General features: G+C 43.2%; 1 protein-coding gene across 1 annotated transcript; it reads right to left on the minus strand.

The window, feature by feature from the left end:
* Window positions 1-208: 208 nt before the first annotated feature.
* On the minus strand, window positions 209-27,978 carry LOC139389378 (uncharacterized). The gene is made up of 7 exons (XM_071136097.1): window positions 27,844-27,978; window positions 15,916-16,916; window positions 11,662-11,713; window positions 10,956-11,088; window positions 7,876-8,030; window positions 5,254-5,502; window positions 209-5,008 (listed from the first exon to the last, which is right to left on the minus strand). Exons 1-7 carry the CDS (start codon window positions 27,922-27,924, stop codon window positions 4,175-4,177), a joined length of 2,505 nt encoding a protein of 834 aa, XP_070992198.1. The 5' UTR covers window positions 27,925-27,978; the 3' UTR covers window positions 209-4,174.
* Between the last annotated feature and the right edge of the window lie 8 nt (window positions 27,979-27,986).

Here is a 27,986-nt window from a genome sequence, read left to right on the forward strand (position 1 = left end):
CATCTCCATGGAGCTCTGTGGAATTACTATCATCCACTGCTCCAAGGCTAAGGTTGTTGGACAAAAGGTAAACGTACACACAAGCATGGGGGGCGCTATTGGGAGTGCTTATGTTTTAAGATTTTTGTAATTTAATTTAAAGAATCAAATGAATTCAATTTCCAGTGCAGCTGTTTATCTCAATCAAATAATTTCTGAGTAACAATTAAGTAACTTACTGTAATAGATTCCATTGAAATGGGAAAAAACAAACCTTTTTAGCAAAAAATGTATTCTCAAGCAAGAATTTAGCTAGGACTGTATGGGAGTAGTTTGCGTGGGGAGGGGAAAACTAGCTGTTATTGGCAGAGAGGTTTGAAACTCCGTTATTGGTCTTTTAACCAAAAGATGTCAAGGGATGTCACAATGGAAAGCCGAAACTCCCGCCCATGCAAACCTGCTGATTAGAAAATCCTGTCCAGATAGTTTTTTCAACAAGCAGCTATTAGCTCCCGAGTGGCACAGCGGTCTAAGGCACTGCATCTCAGTGCTAGAGGCATCACTACAGACCCTGGTTTGATTCCAGGCTGTATCACAAACGGCCGTGATTGGGAGTCCCATAGGGCGGCACATAATGGGCCCAGTGTCGTCAGGGTTTGGCTGGGGTAGGCTATCATTGTAAATAAGATGTTTTTGTTCTTAACTGACTTGCCTAGTTAAATAAAATTAGGAATAACTCTGTAACAGTGTGATTTTTTTTTGTTGATCAATGTAAATTTCATCAACTGTTGTACAATATGAAACAAAACACCAGAAAAACAATTGACTGCGCTGAGCCTTTAACTGGTAGAAAAGTGCTCACAGGAGTTGGGAAATGAACTGGGCTTGGAAAATAAAAACAATGTTCCCGTCCATATTCAATATTCTCACGTTTTTTAATTATACAGAAGCTGAAAATGTATTTGTGTGGTAAACAGCAAATATTGATGATGTTTTAAAGGCCCATTGCAGTCAACATTCTGTTTTTCCTGTGTTTTGTATCATATTGTACAACAGCTGATAAAACTAAGGCCTGGATTCAATCTATGAGGATTTCAGCGTTGGCCGACATCCGCATAGCAGATGTTTTGGCGGTGTTGGATGTGTAACTGCGGTATCAGCTGACATTAGTGAGCAGCTGCTCCAATGTGTCACAAACCACTCCCTTCCTTAGTATCCCTACGGCGTTAGATAGTGTCGGCTCTGTCCATGGCGGAAATAATGACTCTCAAATGTCAAACCATTGATGTGAGGCTAATGCATGGTTTCATGTTCATTTGGATGGGGGGATTTATGCCCAGCAGCCAATTCGAGTGTTTGAACTTGTAACGTGGCTGCATGAATTTCTAACGTGGCTGCATGGGATTTGTCGGATTATAGTCGGGTGTGGTTCCGTTGCATCCAATGTCTGCGAAAAGGTAACGCAATGAGTCGCTTGATTTGACAGCTCGCAGTTCCACCTCAGATTCCGCCCAAATAATGCAATACGGATGTCAATCTGATTGAATCTAGCACGAACGCCGTAAAAGCGTAAACATTTTTATCAGCATTATTTCCTGATAGTTGCTGGTTGAAAATACAATTTATACAGGACCTTCTAAATCAGCAGGTTTTCATGGGTGGTATTTTGGCTTGCCTGGTGACATCACCAGGCGGTGTAGGTAAATAGACCAATAACAAAGAGTTCCAAAACGCTTTGCTAATAACAGCTCATTTTCATTCCACAAAATGAGTGCCTTTTGCATCCCTTTGATATTTTAAGTAGAAATTGTTCACAAATATTGAATAGAATGTTAATGTTAATGCCTGTTTATATTCAGTGAATGGCCCTTTAATCTTGACCACATGGAGAATTCAATAAATCAGATTATTGTATACTAATAAGGACTTGCTAAAGTCCCTCGTGCGTTCTCTGTGAGCCCTCTGTGACTTTCAGGGAGATTTTACCCACTTAAACCCAAACTTTCTCAAAGGGTTCTCCATCATTGTGAAGCACTAGTTATTTTGTTGCTTCGACAAAGTAATTTCTGAAGATTATTATTTATTTAATGTGATTTGTGATTCATTTTAAGAAAAAATAAATAAACCTGTCCCTCATTTTAAGGTCAACCCTGTTAGGTGAACGGACATCTCGTTTTAATACACGTAGGTTGGAGTAATTAAAACTAGTTTTTCAACCACTCCACAAACTTCTTGTTAACAAACTATAGTTTTGGCAAGTTGGTTAAGACATCTACGTTGTGCATGACACAATACATTTTTCCAACGATTGTTTACAGACAGATTATTTCACTTATAATTCACTGTATCACAATTCCAGTGGGCCAGAAGTTCACATACACTAAATTGACTGTGCCGTTAAACAGCTTGGGAAATTCGAGAAAATTATGTCATGGCTTTAGAAGCTTCTGATAGGCTAATTGACATCATTTGAGTCAATTGGAGGTGTACCTGTGGGTGTATTTCAAGGCCAACCTTCAAACTCAGTGCCTCTTTGCTTGGCATCATGGGAAAATAAAAACAAATCAGCCAAGACCTTAGAAAAATAATTGTAGACCTCCAAGTCTGGTTCATCCTTGGGCGCAATTTCCAAACGCCTGAAGGTACCACATTCATCTGTACAAACAATAGTACGCAAGTATAAACACCATGGGACCACACAGCCATCATAACGCTCAGGAAGGAAACGCGTTCTGCCTCCTAGAGATGAACATACTTTGGAGAGAAAAGTGCAAATCAATCCCAGAACAACAGCAAAGGACCTTGTGAAGATGCTGGAGGAAACAGGTACAAAAGTATCTAGATCCACAGTAAAACGAGTCCTAGATCGACATAACCTGAAAGGCCGCTCAGCAAGGAAGAAGCCACTGCTCCAAAACCGCCATAAAAAAGCCAGACTACGGTTTGGAACTGCACATGGGGACAAAGATGGTACTTTTTGGAGAAATGTCCTCTGCTCTGATGAAACAAAAATAGAACTGTTTGGCCATATTGACCATCTTTATTTTTGGAGGAAAAAGGGGGAGGCTTGCAAGCCGAAAGAACACCATCCCAACCATGAAGCACAGGGGTGGCAGCATCATGTGGCGGTGCTTTAATGCAGGGACTGGTGCACTTCACAAAATAGATGGCTTCATGAGGATGGAAAATTATGTGGATATATTGAAGCAACATCTCAAGACATCAGTCAGGAAGTTAAAGCTTGGTCACAAATGCGTCTTCCAAATGGACAATGACCCCAAGCATACTTCCAAAATGGCAAAATGGCTTAAGGACAACAAAGTCAAGGTTATTGGAGTGGCCATCACAAAGCCCTTACCTCAATCCTATAGAACATTTGTGGCCAGAACTGAAAAAACATATGTGAGCAAGGAGGCCTACAAACCTGACTCAGTTACACCAGCGCTGTCAGGAGGAATGGGCCAAAATTCACCCAACTTATTGTGGGAAGGTTGTGGAAGGCTACTCAAAACGTTTGACCCAAGTTAAACAATTTAAAGACAACGCTACCAAATACTAATTGATTGTAATGTAAACTTCTGACCCACTGGGAATGTGATGAAATAAGCTGAAATATATCATTCTCTCTACTATTACTCTGACATTTCACATTCTTAAAATAAAGTGGTGATCCTAACTGACCTAAGACAGGGCATTTTCACTAGGATGAAATGTCAGGAATTGTGAAAAACTGAGTTTAAATGTATTTGGCTAAGGTGTATGTAAAATTCCGACTTCAACTGTACGTGCTCTTTAAGACAATGTTAAAATTAGGCGAAATCAAAAGGCACCAAATTTGTGGACAACCCATATCCCCCCCATTAGGCCCCTCACTTAGACCACTCCCAGACAATCTTAACAACATTTTAGTTTGAGAAATATTTTTTTGCTAAAAAGCTATTTCTGTATATGTTTTAACACAACTATAACAGTAAGGTACTTCATTTTACCCAGAAAGTATTTGATATTGAGATTTTAAAAAGTCTGCATTGGGCCTTTAACTTTATAAAAAATATATATAGTGTGTATGAAAACATCCAGTTTGTCACCATAAAGCAATTGACTTCAAGAATGTAGAAATGCCATATAAAAGTTGATTTCAGTAATCAAAAAGTTAGTTTTTGCATTTTACAAAGGTGGCACTAAAAATAGTTTATTATTGCTTTGCTGGGCCAACCCAAGACTGCATACTTTGTCTGTCCGCTCTGCTGTCACATGGACTGGATGCTGGGCTGTCACTGGTCACATTGCCTGTCACACTGCATGGCACTGTTAATTGGCTGAGGGAAGGCATCTGGATCTGATTGGCTGTGCTGTGCACGAAGGCGGACTCGTTAGTATTGGTGGCTGTGTGTGAGCCAGAGGGGTGAGGGAGAGGGTAAGGACTGGCCCCTCCTGAGGCCTGACTCCCCCATGGCCTCCACTCTGACCTTCCCCTCTGGAGGAGGGGGCCATTGGCTGCGCTCTGGGGGACAGGGTTGAGGCTTCCGCCGGCGGGCCCCTTTGCCTCGTACACCCCCCGACTCAGTCCATTCAGCATGGAGGAATGCCCCAAGTGCTCAGTCAGGATCAAGGGCTGCCGGTCCTCCTCTTCACAGATGGCAAACACCGGGACACTGACGTGGTCGCTCTCTGCTGGGAAATCCCGGCGCTTCCCACCCTGCACTTCTTCCGGCTGCCCCTGCCCAGAGGTACTGTTACTGGGTTGGGACGGGGAGGCCTGGAGGAGGGAGCCCCCGGGGGCCTTGGTGCTGTCTGAGGGACTGGACCCAGAGAGCAGGCCGAAGCAGGGCCCGGTGAAGCGGGAGCGCCGCATGTTGCTAGTGGAGTTTAGGCGGCGCTGCCTCTGGGCGGGCAGGGTGAGGGGATACGAGACGTTACTCATGGAGGAGTCGGAGGCATTACTGTCATCCTGGGCCTCCAACTGGGGGTCGGAGAACACTTTCCTGCTGTCATCCCCACGGCATTCTGACACAAAGCCTGACGGGGCCTGTGGGGAACAACATCTAGTCAGCACATATCTCTCTACAGTGCAACATGACATTCATTGTTTTAAAAAAAAAAATCTGAGCTGAGTCTTGAAAAATGATTTACAAAATCCACAGAAACATACAATACATGACTGTAACTCACTCTAGGTAAAAGTGTCTGCTAAATAACAAAAATGTAAAGATATACAGTTTATGATGGTGTGACTATTATTCAACAGCACTGCTGAATGACCAAGCTACTAACGCTGTCCACCAGCTTAGTGAAGGGACTGGTGGAGTTCCAACTGCACCACTTCTTGTGTAACTGGGGCAGTGGAGGGAGGAAGTCCTGGAAGGTGCGGACGCTCCAGGCCCGCGGCCGGGGTCGGGCACAGCTGGCACTGCCATCCTGGGCAGCACGGGTCTCTGTGGGCGAGGCAGCCGGGTCTGGAGAGGGCCAGTCACTGACAGGGCCTGGGCCGGTGTCACTGTGCCTCAGAAACCTCTCCCGCTGCTGATAGGAGGGAGACACAAAAAAAACAAATCAAATATAATTCAATCAAACCCACCATGCAGTGTCTGTGTTCATGGGGAGTAGTAAACAAACAGAGTTCCTCAATGGAAAAGCATCTGAAAGAGGTTAAATGCTTAAACCCAGTGAACCCGCTGTAGCAATGTTACACAGTGCATTTTTTTACAAACTGCTGCCATCGCAGAAAACGTCTTATTCTGAAAACTGGAAGCACTTACATGTGATTATTTTATCATTTTATTTGGCCATAGGAAAATGAGCCACTGTGTGAATACAATGCATATTCGATTGACTTGAGCATCGGAGCGTAAATGAGACATTGGCTAGAGATAGCTGGATAAAAATAGCTGCATAGAATCAGAGGTTGCATTATATTCAAGCACTGACCTGCACCTCAAATCACAGTTGACCTAAAAAGGGCAACAAGCAAACCATTGAATCAGGCATGTATAATCCAAAACAACAACAAAGTGCTGTCTGATAGTGGGTACAGTCAGCAATTCCTACCTCTATGATCCCAAGAACCATACCCAAAAAGATTCTCAGAGTAGGAGTGCTGATATAGGATCAGTGTCGTCTTTAAGATCATAATTAATACAATTATATGGACAGGGGGTGGGACCTGATCCAAGATCTGCTCTCCTACTCTGAATGACAGTTTTTTTATATACTTAACAGTTAACAATATTTCTTAACACTAACTTGTTCCTCATATTAAAGTATTTTTCTTACCTTGTAGATCCTCTCGTTCTCAAACTGTTCCTCAAATTGTACAATGTCGGCCTACCGGGGAACAGTGGGTTAACTGTCTTGTTCAGGGGCAGAAGGACAGATTTATACCTTGTCAGCTCGGGGATTCAATCCAGAAACCTTTTGGTTACTGGCCCAACACTCTAACCACTAGGCTACCTGCCACCCTGGACCCAAAAGTAAGCTCAATGGAGAATCTCCATGTCCAGGGCTAGGCTTAATCTGTGTTCGCAAAACCGCCTCGGAGAGTCTTTACGGTAGGTGTCTCATTGATATAAATGGCAGGTCAGAGGTGAAGGGCCCATCAGTCACAAATCTTCCCTCAGTCAGCTTGTAAATCAGGGGAGGGTAAGGTTGGGGGGATAGAGGTTTAAGGGGTTGCTCCTTTCAGAAAGATAAATAATCCTTACTAAGAATCACTAACAGCTCCCCTCATCGTGCACACACACAGGCTAAGATTGTTGCCTGACAAACTAAGTGATATTAGAACAATAACTTATGACACTGAAGTAATGACTTAAATTATGTTTTTATATATTCCCATTAAAAGTCTGAACATTTACAAACACAGACCATGCACCACACACACACACACACTTGAAGCTGGGAAACTGGCTCCCCAGATAATGTATCCATTAGGCTAGGCTGCAGGAAAGCTCGCCAGCTCTCTAATATCTGCCAGGTCTGCCTTATGTCAACTCTTATTCCAATAGAGCATAAGTAAAAATGCTGGGTCATACCCTCTCCTACCCTCAATCTCCTGTCGCTGCGTTTGATACCTCGACTGGGTTATCTGCTACTGCCTGGGTGTCATGTCACCCCTAGAGGAGGTTCTCTGCTACTGCCTGGGTGTCATGTCACCCCTAGAGGAGGTTCTCTGCTACTCCCTGGGTGTCATGCCACCCCTTGGAGGTTCTCTGCTACTGCCTGGGTGTCATGCCACCCCAGAGGAAGTTCTCTGCTACTGCCTGGGTGTCATGCCACCCCAGAGGAAGTTCTCTGCTACTGCCTGGGTGTCATGCCACCCCTTGGAGGTTCTCTGCTACTGCCTGGGTGTCATGCCACCCTAGAGGAGGTTCTCTGCTTCTGCCTGGGTGTCATGCCACCCTAGAGGAAGTTCTCTGCTTCTGCCTGGGTGTCATGCCACCCCTAGAGGAGGTTCTCTGTTTCTGCCTGGGTGTCATGTCACCCCTAGAGGAGGTTCTCTGCTACTCCCCGGGTGTCATGCCACCCCTTGGAGGTTCTCTGCTACTGCCTGGGTGTCATGCCACCCTAGAGGAAGTTCTCTGCTACTGCCTGGGTGTCATGCCACCCCTAGAGGAGGTTCTCTGCTTCTGCCTGGGTGTCATGCCACCCTAGAGGAGGTTCTCTGCTTCTGCCTGGGTGTCATGTCACCCTTAGAGGAGGTTCTCTGCTACTGCCTGCATGTCACCCCTAGAGGAGGTTCTCTGCTACTGCCTGCATGTCACCCCTAGAGGAGGTTCTCTGCTACTGCCTGCATGTCACCCCGAGAGGAGGTTCTCTGCTACTGCCTGCGTGTCCCCCCTAGAGGAGGGCACCTTGATTGGTCCTAGCCAGGGTTACCTGCCTCGCCTCGCTCCTTACCGTATGGGCCGAGAACAGCAGTCTGCTGCTCGTACTGGGCGCAGATGAAATGATAAACACCTCATCTGTCCCCAAGTCCAGTTCCGTGAGACCATTGGATGAGAGGTCCACTTCAGCATGCTCAGACATGTCACCACCAACACTGACCGGGGAACCTGGGAAGGAAAGGAAGGAATAGTTGTTTTTGAATAATTTAGTTGTGACAGATACAATTAAAACATTGAAGGCACAACAGTCAGATGCATTGCACCATCACACCTTAGTTTACGCTAACTTCCACTGCTTTTCCCTAAAAGAGCACTTGAAATGGAATGTTACAGCTTGGTCTCCATAGGCTACTGTATATTACTGCACTGTGTACCCAGTACACCGTGTACCCACTGTAGCCACAGTACTTGTCCACTCATATTTCTGTTAACTCAGTGAGTTTCAAAGGTGCTTGCACTCAATCCATGAAAAGGAATAACCCAAGGAGGCCGAGATGCAAAAATAATATACTTATTTTAATGAATTCTTGAAAGAATACAGAGGAGTGACATTGCAAGGTGCTAAAAATAGAAAAACACTCATGGTGACATGGTTGAACTCAGCGTGAAGAGAAACATGGTGTTCCTAATGCTCTCACGTTATACAGGTTAAATGTCATGACCTGTAGATCTCTCTGTGGGCTCAGCTACAATGAGAGAGCCTTTGGATTGTTCTGGGATAAACCCAGTGTTACTCCAAAACGAAAGCCATTTTCCATTGAGACTTCTAATGCTGCACTTCCCACCTCCCAATTTAGAGCCATTCTATGGCCGTGATCATGAGAAAATATGTCTACCGTACTCATTAAGTCTGTGGTAGAATCCCACCAGTTATATTATTTCTATTATTGTTTAGAATCCTACCCGCTCGATTACTGTTTAGAATCCTACCCGCTCTATTATTGTTTAGAATCTTACCAGTTCTATTATTTATATTACTGTATAGAATCCTACCAGCTCTATTATTGTTTAGAATCCTACCCGCTCTATTATTGTTTAGAATCTTACCAGTTCTATTATTTATATTACTGTATAGAATCCTACCAGCTCTATTATTGTTTAGAATCCTACCAGCTCTATTATTGTTTAGAATCCTACTAGTTCTATTATATCTATTACTGTTTAGAATCCTACCAGCTCTATTATTGTTTAGAATCCTACCAGTTCTATTGCTGTTTAGAATCCTACCAGTTCCATTATTTATATTACTGTTTAGAATCCTACCAGCTCTATTACTGTTTAGAATCCTACCAGTTATATTATTTCTATTACTGTTTAGAATCCTACCAGTTATATTATTTCTATTACGGTTTAGAATCCTTCCAGATCTATTATTTCTATTACTGTTTAGAATCTTACCAGCTCTATTATTGTTTAGAATCCTACCAGTTCTATTATTGTTTAGAATCCTACCAGTTCTATTATTTCTGTTATTGTTTAGAATCCTACCAGAACTATTACTGTTTAGAATCCTACCAACTCTATTACTGTTTAGAATCCTACCAGCTCTATTACTGTTTCGAATCCTACCAGTTATATTATTTATATTACTGTTTAGAATCCTACCCGCTCGATTACTGTTTAGAATCCTACCCGCTCGATTACTGTTTAGAATCCTACCAGCTCTATTACTGTTTAGAATCCTACCAGCTCTATTATTGTTTAGAATCCTACCAGTTATATTATTTATATTACTGTTTAGAATCCTACCAGCTCTACTATTGTTTAGAATCCTACCAGCTCTATTATTGTTTAGAATCCTACTAGTTCTATTATTGTTTAGAATCCTACTAGTTCTATTATATCTATTACTGTTTAGAATCCTACCAGCTCTATTATTGTTTAGAATCCTACCAGTTCTATTGCTGTTTAGAATCCTACCAGTTCCATTATTTATATTACTGTTTAGAATCCTACCAGCTCTATTACTGTTTAGAATCCTACCAGTTATATTATTTCTATTACTGTTTAGAATCCTATTAGTTATATTATTGTTTAGAATCATACCAGCTCTATTACTGTTTAGAATCATACCAGCTCTATTACTGTTTAGAATCCTACCAGTTATATTATTTCTATTACGGTTTAGAATCCTACCAGATCTATTATTTCTATTACTGTTTAGAATCTTACCAGCTCTATTATTGTTTCGAATCCTACCAGTTATATTATTTATATTATTGTTTAGAATCCTACCAGCTCTATTACTGTTTAGAATCCTACCAGCTCTATTACTGTTTAGAATCCTACCAGCTCTATTATTGTTTAGAATCCTACCAGTTATATTATTTATATTGTTGTTTAGAATCTTACCAGTTCTATTATTGTTTAGAATCCTACAAGTTCTATTACTGTTGAGAATCCTACCAGCTCTATTACTGTTTAGAATCCTACCAGCTCTATTATTGTTTAGAATCCTACAAGTTCTATTACTGTTGAGAATCCTACCAGTTCTATTATTGTTTAGAATCCTACAAGTTCTATTACTGTTGAGAATCCTACCAGTTCTATTACTGTTGAGAATCCTACCAGTTCTATTATTGTTTAGAATCCTACAAGTTCTATTACTGTTGAGAATCCTACCAGTTCTATTACTGTTGAGAATCCTACAAGTTATATTACTGTTGAGAATCCTACCAGTTCTATTATTGTTTAGAATCCTACAAGTTATATTACTGTTGAGAATCCTACCTGCTCTATTACTGTGTGTTGGAGGTCTGACAGTCAGGCCAAGTGTACAATTTTTCTGTCATAGTTTCACAGCTGAATGAAATAACAGTGTCACAATTACACTGAACATGTAAGTTAGGTTTAGGGGCAGATTAAGTCAGTCAGCCAGGTCGGAACCAGACCAAACACCCCAGCGGTACCCCTCAATCATGGAGATAGAGAGGGGGAGCAGGTCAGGGGGGGCGAGCGGATTCACTAGGCTAGGTGGCTGGAGCACAAGTAGAGGGAAAAACAGGGGAGTGTTAGAGGGAGAGAGAGGAGATAGTGTGTGTGTGTGTGTGTGTGCGCGCGCGCGCATGCGAATGCGTGCGTGAGCATACCCACCTGTGTGTGTGAGGCTGAGGGAGTGGTTGTTGTTGTTCTCTGCTGTCCTAGGGACCTCCAGGCTGGGCTGATTAGGAGCCACCAGCTGCAGCTCACGGACGTCAGCTCCAGAGTTCTGCACTCCCTCCTGCACCTACAATTTAGAGTCAGCAAGTACTATTACAGCTGCCTACCAGAGCACCAAGGGAGTAGGGCTGCACAGCACTATGAAATACAGACATAAACTAAAGTTGTTTTGATCCATTAATAAAATGTTTTGATAAACAATGGGGTATTATGATCTCGTGGCAATAAGATACTAAAAGAGACCAGAACTTGTAGGACTGTTTTGCTTCTTTCCTTGTTAGCACACTAAAGTTCAATCCCAAATAGAAGTGTATTAGGGAAGTGTAACTTGTCCAGTGTGTGTGTGTGTGTGTGTGTGTGTGAGTCAGTCTGACCCCAGTCAGTCTACCTCAGGCTGCCTGCCCTGCGTGGGAGAAGTTGGACAACAACAGCGCCAGGCCAGCGGAGGGTATTTGCATTTGTTCCAGTGGCTGTAGTCTAGAGGATATGAATGAAATGTTCCCTGATTCCAGTCAGAAGCTAGCCTACAGAGGAATGTCTGGACACACACACACACACACACACACACACACACACACACACACACACACACACACACACACACACACACACACACACACAAGGGTCGTTTTCCGTTTACCTCAGAGTTGTTGGATGAGCAAGAGCTGGCTCTTTTCGGACATAGTTTAGGTCTGGAAAACAAAAAAAGAGCCACAACATTGCAGTTATGCATTTCTTGACTGTTTTACATATCTTTGAAAACCATTATTTACTTTTTTGACGACATTCTCTTTCATGCTATTTGTGAAAGCTTGACTGTTATTTAGGGCAACTGTTCTCCAAAATGTTTTACAAAATGAACATATTCCCCCACAATTAGAAACGGGAACTTCACTGAGGTTCTTCCTCAAAACATAAAAAGTCTAGCTAGCTAAATCACGACATACAAACAGCCCCAGGTTGTTTCTCTAAAGGGCAGCTCAAGCAGCTGAGGGGATTCTGTTCATTAACCAAGATCTAAATGCTTTTGTATACCCATTTCTGGTACAATTAAAAACCATGGCGCCAGGACACGACTAATACAACTCTAACTGCTCTCCAACATGCATGAGGGATTTCTATAAAGCAGTCATGGCTGTGGAAGTCATTGCTGTAAATGAGAATGTGTTTTGAGTCAACTTACCAGGTCAAATAAAGGGTCAAATAAAAAAATACATAAAAATATTACGCATGATGGAAATGCCCTTCTTGGCTTCCTGATAATGTTTCATCCGTGTGTTGTTGTTCCTGGTAATTAGACTTTCATTTTATTAGAAGTGTGTTTTCAATTTCCCTTTCATTAGCAGCAAGAAGTAAGAACTACACAAATGGGCTTATTGTGCTCAATAGCCACTCATAGGTTTTTGAGAATAACCCATTTCTACTGTGTAACCTATTTCACGGAGATGTACAGTATGTTGCAACAGTATATCATAAAGTATTGTGTGTGTGTTTGTTTTTTCAATACAGAATGCTTTCAAGCTGAGAAAAATGTTAAATTGCACAAGTATTAAAAAAAACAGTGCTTTTCCTTTGAGTTTAGTTGACTAGATTGAGGGGAATTTTCATAGAGATAGATGTTTTATATGTATGGGAATTGAAACCTTCCTGGAGGGAACTAGAGATGTGAATCAGGCTGGTAGAGTACAACGGTGATACTCATTTAGTCACCTGGCATGGATAACATTACACCCTGCTATAGAACTGGTACTAGCAGCGTGTGCTACTGTTGTCTCCCCATGGGATCGACCAAGAGAACAACCTGTAAATTACACCTTTTGATACTGTATGTTGTTCTTGTTCTATTAAACAACCATGATGGCACCTCGGCAGGACAGAGGCTCACAGCACAGCAACACAAGGATCTCTGCTCTTCTCGTCTTCCTTCCTTATTCTCCCACTGGCTTTTGTATGGCTGCATTTCTCTTCGTCAGTTGGAATCGATGCCAGGTGCTGCACCTTGAACGGCCCTCACCCTCCCTCCGTCTCGTTCCCTCCGTCTCGTTCCCTCCGTGTCTCACTCGCTCGCTCTCCCTCTCCCTCTCTGTAGAATGGTGATAATGCTGCACATCAAGGCAGCTACACCCAAACCTTTCACTGGGTCTCATCAGGGACCAACCAAGGCCTCCAGCTGAGTCAACAGGCAGGCCATCAGCAGCAGCACACTAGTGGAGGAGGAGGAGGACTGACTGGCAGACTATCCCATTCACGGCTACCATCTCATTCATGGGGGGAATCTTTGTTACACTGGCCAACATCAAAGACCCAACAGTTGTGCCATCTCCCTTGGAGGGTCATAAAAGGACAATTCTTGCCATTGTGCAGAATGTGCATGGTCTAGTTTATGTTTATGCTTGAGAACTGCATGTCTCAGGTTGTCAGGGAAATATATTTATAACACAAAACATGTCTGACAAAGGTATCTTTATGACTAATTTCTTTCTACATGGCTTGCTTTACCTGAAGATGTTGCACAGGTGAACTACAGGGATCATGAAGAGACAATCATTCCCATTGTGCATGGTCTTGTTTATGTTTATGCTTGAGTCAATAGGGAAAGCAATCACAAAATGTGTATGACAAAATAAAAATGTTGAATTTCATATTGTATAATAACACAAAATCTGAATAGTTCCATGCCTGATATTACTGTACATTCCTTCTCCTGTAATCCATCTGAAAACTTCCCCTGCGCCCCATACCTTTCCCTGTCTAATGTACCCATGTGGAAGAGCTAGGTTACAGTAAAATTGTGTCATGAAAATCATAATTAATACTACATGTTAAACCACTTATAATGAGTTTACATGGTCCTTGACTGTGTAACATTATGGTCTCCTACCAGTATATTGGGATATTCATGCATTTGTTAACTTTTTATCAGATACGTTATGCATACTGTACATGTTAGCCATCTATTGTACTTTTTACTGTAGGCTACATCGTCATTGGGCTATTCATGTCCCCTTTCGTTGTGAATTTGTACTTTGCAGAGGAGTTGGCGGCACAGCAAGTTTTTCCTGTTGTCAGGTATGCCATGTGTTTTTGTTTGTTAAGAAATGTTGACAATATTTTACCGTTAGCAGTTCACAAGTGCATGTCATGTACATAACGCCTGGTTGGCTGGCTGGCTAGCCTAGGCCTATAAGCTATAGTGTACATTGTGTTTGTTATTGTACTGTTATGTGAAACAATATAATTGTTACAGTGCATTCGGAAAGTATTCAGACCCCTTGACTTTTTCCACATTTTGTTACGTTACAGCCTTATTCTAAAATGTATAAATGTTTGTATTTTTGGTCGGGGCCTCTCGAGTGGCACAGCGGTCTAAGGCACTGCATCGCAGTGCTACAGGCGTCACTGCAGATCTGGGTTCGATCCCGGGCTGTATCACAAATGGCCATGATTGGGAGTCCCATAGGGGGGCCACGACCGGGAGACCCATGAGGCAGTGCACAATTGGCCCAGCGTCATCCGGTTAGGGGAGGGTTTGGCCAGCTGGAATATCCTTGTCCCATTGTGCTCTAGCGACTCCTTGTGGCGGCCAGGTGCATGTACACTGACTTCGGTCGCCAGCTGTACGTGTTTCCTCCAACACATTGGTGCGGCTGGCTTTCGGTTTAAGCGAGCAGTGTGTGAAGAAGCAATGAGGCTTGGCGGGATCGTGTTTCGGAGGACGCACGGCTCTTGACCTTAGCCTCTCTCGAGTCTGTACGGGAGTTGCAATGATGGGACAAGACTGTAACTACCAATTGGATATCACGAACTTGGAGGTCTCTCCAGAGATGTTAGATCAGATTCAAGTCCGAGCTTTGGCTGGGCCATTCAAGGACATTCAGAGACTTGTCCCGAAGCCACTCCCGTGTTGTCTTGGCTGTGTGCTTAGGGTCGTTGTCCTGCTGGAAAGTGAACCTTCGCCCCAGTCTGAGGTCCTGAGTGCTCTGGAGCAGGTTTTCATCGAGGATCTCTCTTTCCCCGCCGCTGAAAAACATCCCCACAGCATGATTCTGCCACCACCATGCTTCACCGTATGGATGGTGCCAGGTTTCTTTCAGACTTGACGCTTGGCATTCAAGCCAAAGAGTTCAATCTTGGTTTCATCGGAACAAAGAATCTTGTTTCTCATGGTCTGAGAGTCCTTTAGGTGCCTTTTGGCAAACCTCCAAGCAGGCTCTCATGTGCCTTTTCCTGAGGAGTGGCTTCCGTCTGCCCACTCTACCATAAAGGCCTGATTGGTGGAGTGCTGCAGAGATGGTTGTTCTTCTGGAAGGTTCTCCCATCTCCACAGAGGAACTCTGGAGCTTGGTTTTTGCTCTGACATGCACTGTCAACTGTGGGACCTTATATAGACAGATGTGTCTTTCCAAATCATGTCCAATCAATTGAATTTACCACAGGTGGACTTCAATAAAATATAAACATCTAGAGGATGATCAATAGAAACAGGATGCACCGGAGCTCAATTTTGAGTCTCATAACAAAGGGTCTTAATACTTAATATTTCTGTTTTTTATTTTTAATACATTTGCAAAAAAATATATATATATATTTTGCTTTGTAATTATGGGGTATTGTGTGTAGATTGATGAGGATCTTTTTTTATTTAATCAATTTCAGAAAAAGGCTGTAACGTAACAAAATGTACTTTCCGAATGCACTGTACAGTATATGTAAGCCGATCAAAACACAACGCAGAGGCAATCTACACCGGTAACACTTGCACAATTCTCTCTGCATGTCACCCCTGACGTACTGGTTGGATATAAATAGGTTGCTCTGACTCCCTGATAACACAACACATATGTGACAAATGGATGTCATATCACAGCAACTCTCTCTGCATGCTTTTACATACCTGAAAATTATGCATAGAGTGCTGGTGAGCACCATGGCAAAGAAGGCTGCTCCGCTCATGGCAGCCAGCAGAGAGCCCATCTTGCTGGCCCCGGCAGGGGCGTAGGCGTGCCGGGGGTCATCTCCATCCGGTTCTGTCCGGTTGTGGTAGTGAAAGAGCAGGGCGAAGCCGCGGCCCCAGTGGGTGGTGGTGATCAACTCCATGATGACCTCTACCATCTCCTGGCTGGAGCCAAACACCAGCTGGCTGCTGGAGGGCCTGTTGGAGCCGCAGAAGCGCAAGGAGAAAGTGAGGAGGTCTGAGATGTAGAGGACGTCGTGGGGGCAAGCGTCCACCACCTGGGTCTCAGAGCTCACTGACTCATTGTCCGTGGGGGGCGGAGAGGTCGGAGTGGTGGCCTTGTCTACAACCACAGCCAGGTCTGGGGATGCTGCTCTGGGGTTAGGGGTAGGGTTCAGGTCAGGGTCGCCTCTGAGGAGAGGAGAGGTGATTGAGTTCACCGCTGCTTGGTCCCTGGGTAGGAGGTGTGAGGGGGGATGTGGGGATGCAATATCAGAGGTGGACCTTTTAGCAGAGTTGGAGACTTTGGCGATCTCCATCTTGGTGGACTGCTCTTGCACCACCACCTGCTTGACCTTGTCATGTTGGAAGGAGGACTGGGGGGCTTTCGCTCTGCCCCCCTGAGCCTGAGTTACGGGGACGTCTTTAGCCAGCATTGACATGTTTTCATCTGTGACCGGACCGCCAGACGGGAACGTTGCCCCATCGTCAGCCTCAGCATCTTCCACTTTCAAGTTAGAGATGGCAGTGTACTGAGCAGAGGGGTCGTGGCTCTCGAACACGTCAAAGTCAAATATCTCCAGTATGAGCTGGTGGCCGACGGGCACAAAGAACTGCCAGACACAGTGGGTCCCTGAGGAATAGTTATAGGGAAACCCAGGAGACAGGATGAGGCCTTGGACATCCACAACATCCACCTTCGCTCCACAATCAAAGTAGACCTGCAATAATCACATACATGGGCTTGGTGAGGGGGACATGAGTGTACGTAAAAACGCTAGCATCTCTAATGATCGACATCTCTACTGTATACCAGCACTTGTTAAAGACCTACAGAAAATCAGCAGACATAAAAATAAAATAAAAAAAAGACATGATGATAACGTCTAGGGACATATAATACAAATAAGGCTGCCTTTTAAACAAATAATACAGTTGAGCTGAATTGCACATTGCCTAAAAAACAATGAACTGCAACCAGACCTGAACTATTCAACCCTCCTTTTCTGCCAGCCAGTATATCAAAGCCATGGCGGTGCCTTGCATGCCTGTGCTTGGGTAACCCTGGGGAGGGTTTCTTAAAACACGCTGAGCTGGCTGTAATGCTTCCCAGGTGTGTGGGGTGGACGGTGGAAGGGGACCTCAGCCTGGCTAAGCAGTGGCAGATGTGTGGCTGGGGCTGCTGGGCCCAGAGCTCAGGTCCAGACCTTTGTAGGAGGGCTGGTGTGTTTATGAGCTTTCCTCTCAGCCCAGGTTATGGACTGTGGGAACCGAGCAACGACCTAGCCGGGGCTCAACCAGCACAGCCTCCACCACCAGACAGGTAACAAACCAGCCAATGCCCCAGGCAACACTAGTAGTCTGGCTGGAAACACATTTAAAACACGGTGTGTGTGTGTGCAAAAGGAGCACCAGCACCACTGCCATCGACCAACGCCAGATATACGCTTTGATTGCCACTCCATGGCCCATCTCATCTCTCCGTATGCATGCATTTATCAAAGGCATTCCTCAGATTTTAAGAAGCCAAATCTGGATGTACTTTTCAGTCATCACTGTATGAGAGAGGCTGCTGCTAGGTTTGGCCTCAGCAATCCCCTCCGTCCTTCTGACTGCAACTCTGCAACTCAAAGGCCTCTCTATTGCTGATACAGCTGGCAGCCTCACAGCCAGGTCAGAATGTCCCTTACAGAGAGCTGGAGGGCAGTAAGGACATACATATGTGTGTGTGTGTGTGGTGTGTGTTCTGTACAGTTAATGAAAGAGGTGTTTTCAAAGCACATGAATGCACCGAAAATATTGAATGCATTTTATTAAGGATATCACGCCAGAGGTGTAACAGTCCTGATCGCCTGACCATCACGTAACAGCATATGTAATCAATCTGTTTCAGACCTCCCTATCCTGACCACTTAATGACTCAACAATTTTGCAATATGTTGGTGAACAACATTTGACTAAAAACATTGGATCAAAACATTGTAACAGCGTATTCATCTCAGCTATTATTTCTAACCATGGGAAAATATGTATATTATATACATGGGAAAGAGACAAGCCACTTGTGTTGAAAGAGATAAGCCACCATGTGTTGTGCTAGTAATCCAGTATGTGTTTTTGGTTTGTATTAAATACAATTGACAAATTATAATAACAGAAGGAGTGCCTTTAAAAAGCTAAACAAATCCCTTTGGAAATGGCCTGTGTGGCATCGATAGGAGTCAGAAACAGTTATTCTAGTGTCAAAATGTAATATAAAGTGTAAATAGAATAATTTGTCATAAAGTCAGTCTCGTCTAAAACGGAGTTTGGAACATCCATGCGCCACAACAGGTAAATTAAGTTTGATTTGAGGATGTACAGTACCACTCAAACGTTTGGACACACCTACTCATTCAATGTTTTTTCGTTATTTATACTATTTTCTACATTGTAGAATAATAGTGAAGACATCAAAACTATGAAATAACACATATGGAATCATATAGTAACCAAAAAAGTGTTAAACAAATCCAAGTATATTTGAGATTTGAGATTCTTCAAAGTAGACACCCTTTGCCTTGATGACAGCTTTGCACACTCTTGGCATTGCCCAACACCTGCCCAGCACCTCTGGCTTTGTTTCAATAAAACAACACGTTGCAAATTTTTTTACTTGAGAAATACTGCACCAAACACCTTAGTTAGATGTAAAACTGTGCAACTAAAACATTCTCAGAAAACATGTCTAAATAAATTACAGATTTCTTGACTTATCTTAGATTCATTCTGGGGATTTCGAGGGAGTGAAATAGGCTTCCGGGTCTACAGTGTCTCATGTGGGACAAACATCATTAACCAAACGCGGAATCAGAAACACACTTTTTCTGTTGCTTCTAATGAGCAACAGAAAAACACACGTGCTAATTGGGGTGTTCATTGGCTCTTTAAGATGAACTGAAAAGTTGTAAATGTTTTATTGCTATGGACACAGTACACTCATTGTCAAGTTTGGGCACCAAAATCAAATAATTACAGAAACAAATTCTAATTTATGCAGTGGTAAATACAATTTGATAGTGATAGAGGCTTATATAACAGTGATCAATTATAAGAATCAAGGCACACTTTGAAGCCCAACTAGTTCTAAGAGTATTGTATAATAGCCTTTTCTTTCTCAAAGCTTTCTCTGCTGTTTAGTGTGAAAACATTATGTCATAGTAAGGTGCAAAAGAGAAAATGGCCTTAGACTTACTAGGAACTCATGTCATGAGCGCCACAACAACAATACAGAAATGACGCGGATGACATTTGAACTGGTCAAATGCCATTCCCAGAGAGGTTGCATGAAGTAAGCCAATTTCCCTGTTTGCTCTATGGTGTTGTGCAGTGTAGTGGTATTGTGCCATACCCTATAGAATGAAGGGAACAGCTTGACAACATGGGGGGGAAGGGAGGGGTGTGTTTGTCTGTCTCTGTGACCAATATAAGTGTCCAAATCCACATTCGTGTAGCCAGGCTCTTTCTATTGACAGTGTGTGGGCTACATAGAAAGAGAGAGAACTTTGTCAGGGAAGGAAGGACAGGGACCGTCATTTTCCTGGCTCTGGCTGCACTAGGACTGGCTATCTGGAGGTCGGCCACCCTCACTGTGGTGTGATGTACATGGTAGACTACACATGAATGGCCTCAAAGTGCCACAGTGTAAAATGCAAATGGGACATTCTTATAATGCCAAACATCCCAGTTCTGTTACATCACAGACACAGGCCTCTCCACTGGCAGTCGCAGCCAGGGCGGGCATTATTCAAGGAAGCCTTTTCTCATGGGCAACAGTGGGCAGCAGTGCTGTTTGGTTGCACCACTTCATGGTGGGATGGGAGATAACACTTTAATGAAGTGATGTTAATAAGTAGGAGCAGGCAGAAAGTTTACAGAAGACCCTGCTGGTCGGTCATTGCACCCGAGTTGTGCCACACAAGGAGATTGACTAGACGATCCCTGTACAAAAGCAGAGAAGCCAAGCATATAATGCTGTAGAATGACTTGTGCATTGGAATGTCAAATGCAAACCTGTGATTAGTTTGAGGTTGACCATAATATTGATATTGTTAAGCAACTTGAATCCTTTGTCAGAACAACATTTCCAGAACTGCAAATTACCTGAAATATAGTTTGAACTTTATACAAAGCCTACTAAAAGAATATCCCTATGATTGATTTGCTGTTTGGAATATGAATTTTGAACACAATTCCAATCTATAAATCATAAAAAACTCTCCCTAACAACTGAAGAGCTTACTGAGGAATTGAAACAGGTTAGTGAGTATACAACTAGTATGATGAAAGCCCCAGCTAAAACCCTTGAAACAGAGGCTCAACTTCCCATAGAGATCGCTGTCACACACTCACTCATTCCCTTCCCTCACATGCACAAACAGCCCCTGACTGGCTCCTAAACAGCCAGACGGGCCCCTCAAGGGGGCAGGGATCCTCCCAGGCGCTGTTTACTGGAGTAGAAAAGTGACACTGCGCCACAGGCTGACGCTTCAGCTATGCCAACTCCCAGATGAAGTGTTATATAACCCAGGGCTCAGAAGCTCCTCTGTATGTCTGTCACAGTCCTATCATTTAGCCACTGTTGCTGGTCAGGTCAGACACAGACAGAAATCTAGAGCATAGACATTGGGGTTATTTCCACTGTGGAGAATACTGAATCTGTGTGTCATAGAAGCACCATACTAAGACACAACATCCTTGCACCCGGTGTTGTCTGTCCACAGATGTGAAAAGGCACTGATACACGAGCCCACAACTTGTACAATACAGTGCCTTCAGAAAGTATTCAGACACTTTTTCCACAGCATTATTCTAAAACGTATAAAAAAAAAAAATTCCCCTCATCAAATCTACACACAATACCACATAATGACAAAGCAAAAACAGTATTTTTTTTGTTAGCTAATGTAGTGTTGCTTCCATGCTGTGTTGTCATGTGTTGCTGCCTTGCTGTGTTGTTGTCCTAGGTCTCTCTATGAAGTGTTGTGTTGTCGCTCTTGTTGTGATGAGTGTTTTGTCCAATATTTATATTGTTTTTATCTTTATTTTTGAATCCCATGCCCCCGTCCCCGCAGGAGGCCTTTTGCCTTTTGGTAGGCCGTCATTGTAAAGAAGAATTTGTTCTTAATTAACTGACTTACCTAGTTAAATAAAGGTTAAATAAAATAAGAATAATTTCTTAGAAATTTAAAAAGTATTCAGATCCTTCACTCAGTACTTTGTTGAAGCACCTTTGGCAGTGATTACAGCCTAGAGTCTTATTGGGTATGATGCCACAAGCTTGCCACACCTGTATTTGGGGAGTTTCTCCCATTCTGCTCTGCAGATCCTCTCAAGCTCTGTCAGGTTGGATGGGAGCGTTGCTGAACAACTATTTTCAGGTCTCTCCAGAGATGTTAGATCGGGTTCAAGTCCGGGCTCTGGCTGGGCCAGTCAAGGACATTCAGAGCCACTCCTACGTTGTCTTGACTATGTGCTTAGGGTTGTTGTCCTGTTGGAAGGTGAACCTTCGCCCCAGTCTGAGGTCCTGAGCGCTCTAGAGAAGGTTGTCATCAAGGATCTCTCTGTACTTTGCTCTGTTCATCTTTGCCTCGATCCTGACTAGTCTCCCAGTCCCTGACGCTGAAAAACATCCCACAGCATGATGCTGCCACCACCATGTTTCACCATAGGGATGGTGCCAGGTTACCTCCAGATGTGATGCTTGGCATTCAGGCCAAAGAGTTCAATCATGGTTTCATCAGACCAGAAAATCTTGTTTCTCATGGTCTGAGAGTCTTTAGGTGCCTTTTGGCTAACTCCAAGCAGGCTGTCATGTGACTTTTACTGAGGATTGGCTTCTGTCTGGCTCCCATAAAGGCCTGATTGGGGGAGTGCTGCAGAGATGGTTGTCTTTCTGGAAGACTCTCCCATCTCCAGAGAGGAACTGTAGAGCTCTGTCAGAGTGACCATCGGGTTCTTGGTCCCCTCCCTGACCAAGGCCCTTCTCCCCCGATTGCTCAGTTTGACAGCTCTAGGAAGAGTCTTTGTGGTTCCAAACGTCTTCCGTTTAAGAATGATGGAGGCCACTGTGTTCTTGGGGACCTTTGTCATTATGGGGTATAGTATGTAGATTGCTGAGGAATTGTTTTTATTTAATCTATTTTAGAATATGGCTGTAACATAACAAAATGTGGAAAAAGTCAAGGGGTTTGAATACTTTCTGAAGGCACTCTAAGCATGGTGTGGTGGTGTATGCAGGTATCCCGGGTCCTCAGCTTCACTCAGGATGAGTTTACAAACAATTGGTGAGCTTCCTGATTGGGCTCTAGCTGAAGCTGCCCCCACTGACCTGAAAGAGCAGAGTCCTCATGCACTAAATCACCGCACAAAATTCTGACCTTTTCAAATTACCATCAAGGCCACGATAATCTTTGGTCGTCAATGTTGGGCCCACACATTTTCTCTGCTCCGCATGAGACAGTGGAATGTTCAGCATTGTAGTGGTGGTGGTGGACCCTCCAACTCCACATAGATATGTGGCTGAGTGGGCGGGATGTTGGATAGGGGGTTCCACATTTGTGGTGCACACACCAATTAACATAGTTTTCCCTGTATTTTTCTTCCTCTCTGGATAGAAGGAGGTTACACTAACAGTCATTAACTAAGGACGCCTAGACTAGAAATTAAAGCATGTTGATGAGATGCAGTCAGTCAGAGTTATGTCTCCATGGTGGTTCGGACCAATTTTGATAAATAATTTCCAGATTTGGAATGTGATCCAGGCAGTGAATGGATGCATCCTCAGTAATTAATCTCTCAGCAGCTGAGCGAGTAGCCCCACCATACAGGATGACAACAACACACACAGCCAGAACAGCCAAGCCAGTTAGCTGGGCAGCTGGAGCTCTCGCTCTCTCCCTCTGCCTGGCCCATTCATCTCATTTAAAGTAACGGTACAGTTTATTTACCATCATGCCAACCTCACCGTCGGACCAATATGTGTTTACAGTACGAACTAGTCTCTTTATGGACTTTAGACATTTAGATAGGGGATGAATTCCTCAGTGAATTCCTCAGCATCAAACTGATGCTTGTTTAAAAATCAACATTAGAATAAGCAATGAAATTATGTAAAGATACTGTAATATTTCATAACTTCAAATGTCAAACATGCTCTCATTTGTCTAGATGTTAGGGTGGTTCTCATTTGTCTAGATGTTCGGGTGGTGGATTTATCAAAGTTGAAAGGTTCCCTTTTGGGGGTGGATGCAATGAATTCCAAGCCTGTTTACGCTGCTCCAAAAATCAACTTTATACAAAAGAGGACAAGAGGACAAAGGCATCATTTAGAGTGCCCCATCAGGCAGATAATTGAAAAGATAGTGAGCACCCTACGCACACAGAAACTAAAGCTGGGGACGCTGACAATTCAATATACCAAGGGCTTTTGTTGTTCAGTTCTAAGAATTCTACTGCTCACCGCCACTCAATCACAGTGGATGGGGACGAGTCTTGACAGTTTGTAGGCTTAGAGATTCTCCTTCCTAGTGTTGTAGTAGTGGGTGGTCATAACTAATATTTATTTTAAAATTACCCAAGGGAGAACTCTGCAATGAAAAAACAAAATAAATGTAAAAATATATTTAAAAAAGATTCAAAGGAAAATGTTGATAAAGAAACAAACCCCAGATTATCTCAAACAACACTTCAATCAAAACTAGAATGAAGTCTTAGCAAATTGCGATAGTGAAACCAAAATGGCCGCACTTGTAATCCAATGAAATCACACACAATTGCACATTTTCTAGGAGATAATTGGCATTTCCATACAGTACATTCGGAAAGGATTCAGACCACTTGACTTTTTCCACATTTCGTTACATTACAGCCTTCTTCTAAATGGTGTACAACCATGGTGCAGACAGATAGGGCAGCCGTGCTTCTTGTTTCTAGGCAACTTTGCAGTATTTTTTATTTGTTAATTCTTACATTATTAGCCCAGAAAATGTTTCTTAATTCCGTTCCTTTACTTTAGATGTGTGTATTGTTGTGAAATTATCAGATATTACTTACTAGATATTACTGTACTGTTGGAGCTAGAAACACAAGCATTTCGCTACACCCGCAATAACATCTGCTAAACACGTGTATGTGACCAATACAATTTTATTAAATTGTCCCCCCCCCCCATCAATCTACACACAATACCACATAATGACAAAGCAAAAAACAGGATTTTAGAAATGTTTGCAAATGTATTACAAAAAAAAAACTGAAATATCACATTTACACAAGTATTCAGACCCTTTACACAGTACTTTGTTGAAGCACCTTTGGCAGTGATTACAGCCTAGAGTCTCCTTGGGTGTGACGCTATAAGCTTGGCACAACTGTATTTGGGGGGTTTCTCCCATTCTTCTTTGAAGATCCTCTCAAGCTCTGTCAGGTTGGATGAGGAGAGTTGCCGCATAGCTTTTTTTAGGTCTCTCCAGAGATGTTCGATCGGGTTCAAGTCCGTGCTCTGGCTGGGCCACTCAAGGACATTCAGAGACTTGTCCCGAAGCCACTCCTGCATTGTCTTGGCTGTGTGCTTAGGGTCTTTGTCCTGTTGGAAGGTGAACCTTCGCCCCAGTCTGAGGTCCTGAGTGCTCTGGAGAAGGTTTTCATCAAGGATCTCTCTGTACCTTGCTCTATTTATCTTCCCCCTCGACCCTGACTAGTCTCCCAGTCCCTGACACTGAAAAACATCCCCACAGCATGATACTGCCACCACCATGCTTCACCATAAGTATGGTGCCAGGCTTCCTCCAGACGCGACGCTTGGCATTCAGGCCAAAGAGTTCAATCTTGGTTTCATCAGACCAGAGAATATTGTTTCTCATGGTCTGAGACTCCTTTAGGTGCCTTTGGCTAACTCCAAGCAGGCTGTCATGTGCCTTTTACTGAGGAGTGGCTTCCGTCTGGCCACTCTACCATAAAGGCCTGATTGGTGGAGTGCTGCAGAGATGGTTGTCCTTCTGGAAGGTTCTCCCATCTCCACAGAGGAATTCTGGAGCTCTGTCAGAGTGACCATCGGGTTCTTGGTCACCTCCCTGACGAAGGCCATTCTCCCCCAATTGCTCAGTTTGTCCGGGCAGCCAGCTCTTGGAAGAGTCTTGGTGGTTCCAAAATTCTTCCATTGAAGAATGATGGAGGCCACTGTGTTTTCGGGGACCTTCAATGCTGCAGAAATGTTTTGGTACCCTTCACCAGATCTGTGCCTTGACACAATCCTGTCTCTGAGCTCTACGAACAATTCCTCCGACCTCATGGCTTGGTTTTTGCTCTGACAAGCATTGTAAACTGTGGGACGTTATATAGACAGGTGTGTGCCATTCCAAATCATGTCGTATCAATTGAATTTACCACAGGTGGACTCCAATCAAGTTGTAGAAACATCGCAAGGATGATCAATGGAAACAGGATGCACCTGAGCTCAATTTCGAGTCTCATAGCAAAGGGTCTTAATAATTATGTAAATAAGGTATTTCAGTTTTTATACATTTTATAAATTTGATAAAATGTCTAAAAACCTGTTTTCGCTTTGTTATTATGGGGTATTGTGTGTAGATTGATGAGATTTATTTTTAGAATAAGGCTGTAACGTAACAAAATGTGGGAAAAGTCGTGCAGTCTGAATACTTTCCGAATGCAAATACAATGGCCGTGTCACACTCAAATCATTGCGGAGAGGCTACAGCACCAGAAACCACATAGGAAGTGGGGGAAATTATTTTATGGTACCACTGCATTCTAACTGCTGCCAAAGTTGTCAGGAAGAATTTGGTGATTAAAAAGAACGCCTTCTGCCGGACTCTGTTAATCACCTGTAAGCACTGAACAGATTAGGGAAGTCTTTCCCAAATGCTAATAACTGAACATAATTAAATAGCACACTTCCATGGCCCATAGACACTATGACACAGTAATGTTATGGATTCATTTGTCTTATATTTCATATACAGTACAGTGGCGATCAATAGCTTAATTCTCCCCAGATAAATAGCATAAATATATGTGCAGTAAGTCAATGCTACAGTGTCAGATGTTCACATACAGAACACTCAGAAAAGGAGAGCAGATATTAATAATAATGTATAGCCTACATACAGGTTTCTTCCTAGTTTGGACCAAATTGAGAAGAAACCCAAACCAGTGTCACCTGGACTGCTTCTGCTGCACCATCTTTTGCACAACCATACTGCTAAACCAGTGGAGGCTGCTGAGGGGAGGATGGCTAATAATAATGGCTAGAATGATGTCAATGGAGTGGTATCAACCACAAGCAAACCATATCTTTGATGTGTTTGATACCATTCCATTTACTCCATTCCAGCCATTATTATGAGCCATACTCCCCTCAGCAGCCTCCACTGTACTAAACATGTTTCAGGTGTGTTACACCCCCAAACCCCACCTTAGTGTGAATGTGGAAACCCAATAACCAGGAAAAAGCCACTGATCATACCATGCAATCCAGTGCCATGTAACACGGATAATGAATTTTAAAGGAACGGTTGGTTTACACTTAAATACTACTGTACTAGGAACCCTGTCAGACAGAAACTGCTGTGTGTTGTTTAACAGAGAGCAGGAGTAAGGTTTCTCTACTCTACAGTATGTACAGGGTGATTTATGAGAGCTCTTGTTCAGGAATAAAGTCATGAAATCCATGTCAGTGTCAGACAGTCAGGCAGTGGGGGTTGTTTTCACCACAAAGTGAGAGTGAGTCAGACTCAGACCAACAGGAGGTGAACATGCCCTGCTCTGGCTTCATCCATGTGGTTCTCATTTCACTGCTCTCTCTGTCTGACTCTGCATGCCATTGCCTTTAACTCTACTAGATATAGTTGAGGACAAAAAATTGAGTGCATGCTCAGTGTCATGGGATGTTTTCCTCCCCATGGTTGGAAAATGCAGCCTTACAGAGAGTGCTGCCAGCTGATTATCAAGAAGTGTGGACACATCCGGCTATAGCCTAATATTGATGTATATTTTTGTGTAATATCTTACAGTTGCAAAAAGCTGATATCCAATTGCGCATTAAATTGACAAAATGATCAACTGGAAAATCACATAAAATAATGACTTATTTTCCTCAAGTACCAACCCAGCATGACTTTGAACTTGGGGTGATTACTATTGGAAGCTTCCTATTGAAATGTCAATAAGCTTTTTGTAGCACTCGATAGGATAGTAGATCATTTTATAAGTTAATGGTATTAGATTACTAAAAAGTGATTGTTAATGTAAAACTATACTCAAACTTCTGGAGAGATGAGCCCTGTGTATGCACGGGTGGTGTCCACATGCATACCGGACTACTACAATAGTTTACAGTGCATTTAGTGCATCAAATTCTCACAATAATTACAAATTACCCAGGAAAGTCTATATTCTGTCTTTCCCTGGGTGGAAAATAACTAGCTACACAACAACAACAAGGAAACTTAATACAGTTTAATTCTTGCTTAACAAGTTTTCAGCCAGTCACTAAACTAGAAGACCGATGACGGGTGAAACAATTCACTGCGCTTTTTTATGAGGCAAATATAGACTGTAAACAAAGAGCAGCCATGTGTTACTTACTTTCTGAGCAACACATCCCGTGACCCATAGTAAATACGCGGTCATGAACACATGTGCCCAGAACGAGCTGTTGCAGGTCATTTTCCTTATTTTTTCCTTTTCCCCGACGCACACTGAACCATAACCCGCTCTCGCTTCCCGTT

The sequence above is a fragment of the Oncorhynchus clarkii genome, chromosome 30, assembly GCF_045791955.1.
Source record: "Oncorhynchus clarkii lewisi isolate Uvic-CL-2024 chromosome 30, UVic_Ocla_1.0, whole genome shotgun sequence".
Classification (NCBI taxonomy): Eukaryota; Metazoa; Chordata; class Actinopteri; order Salmoniformes; family Salmonidae; genus Oncorhynchus; species Oncorhynchus clarkii.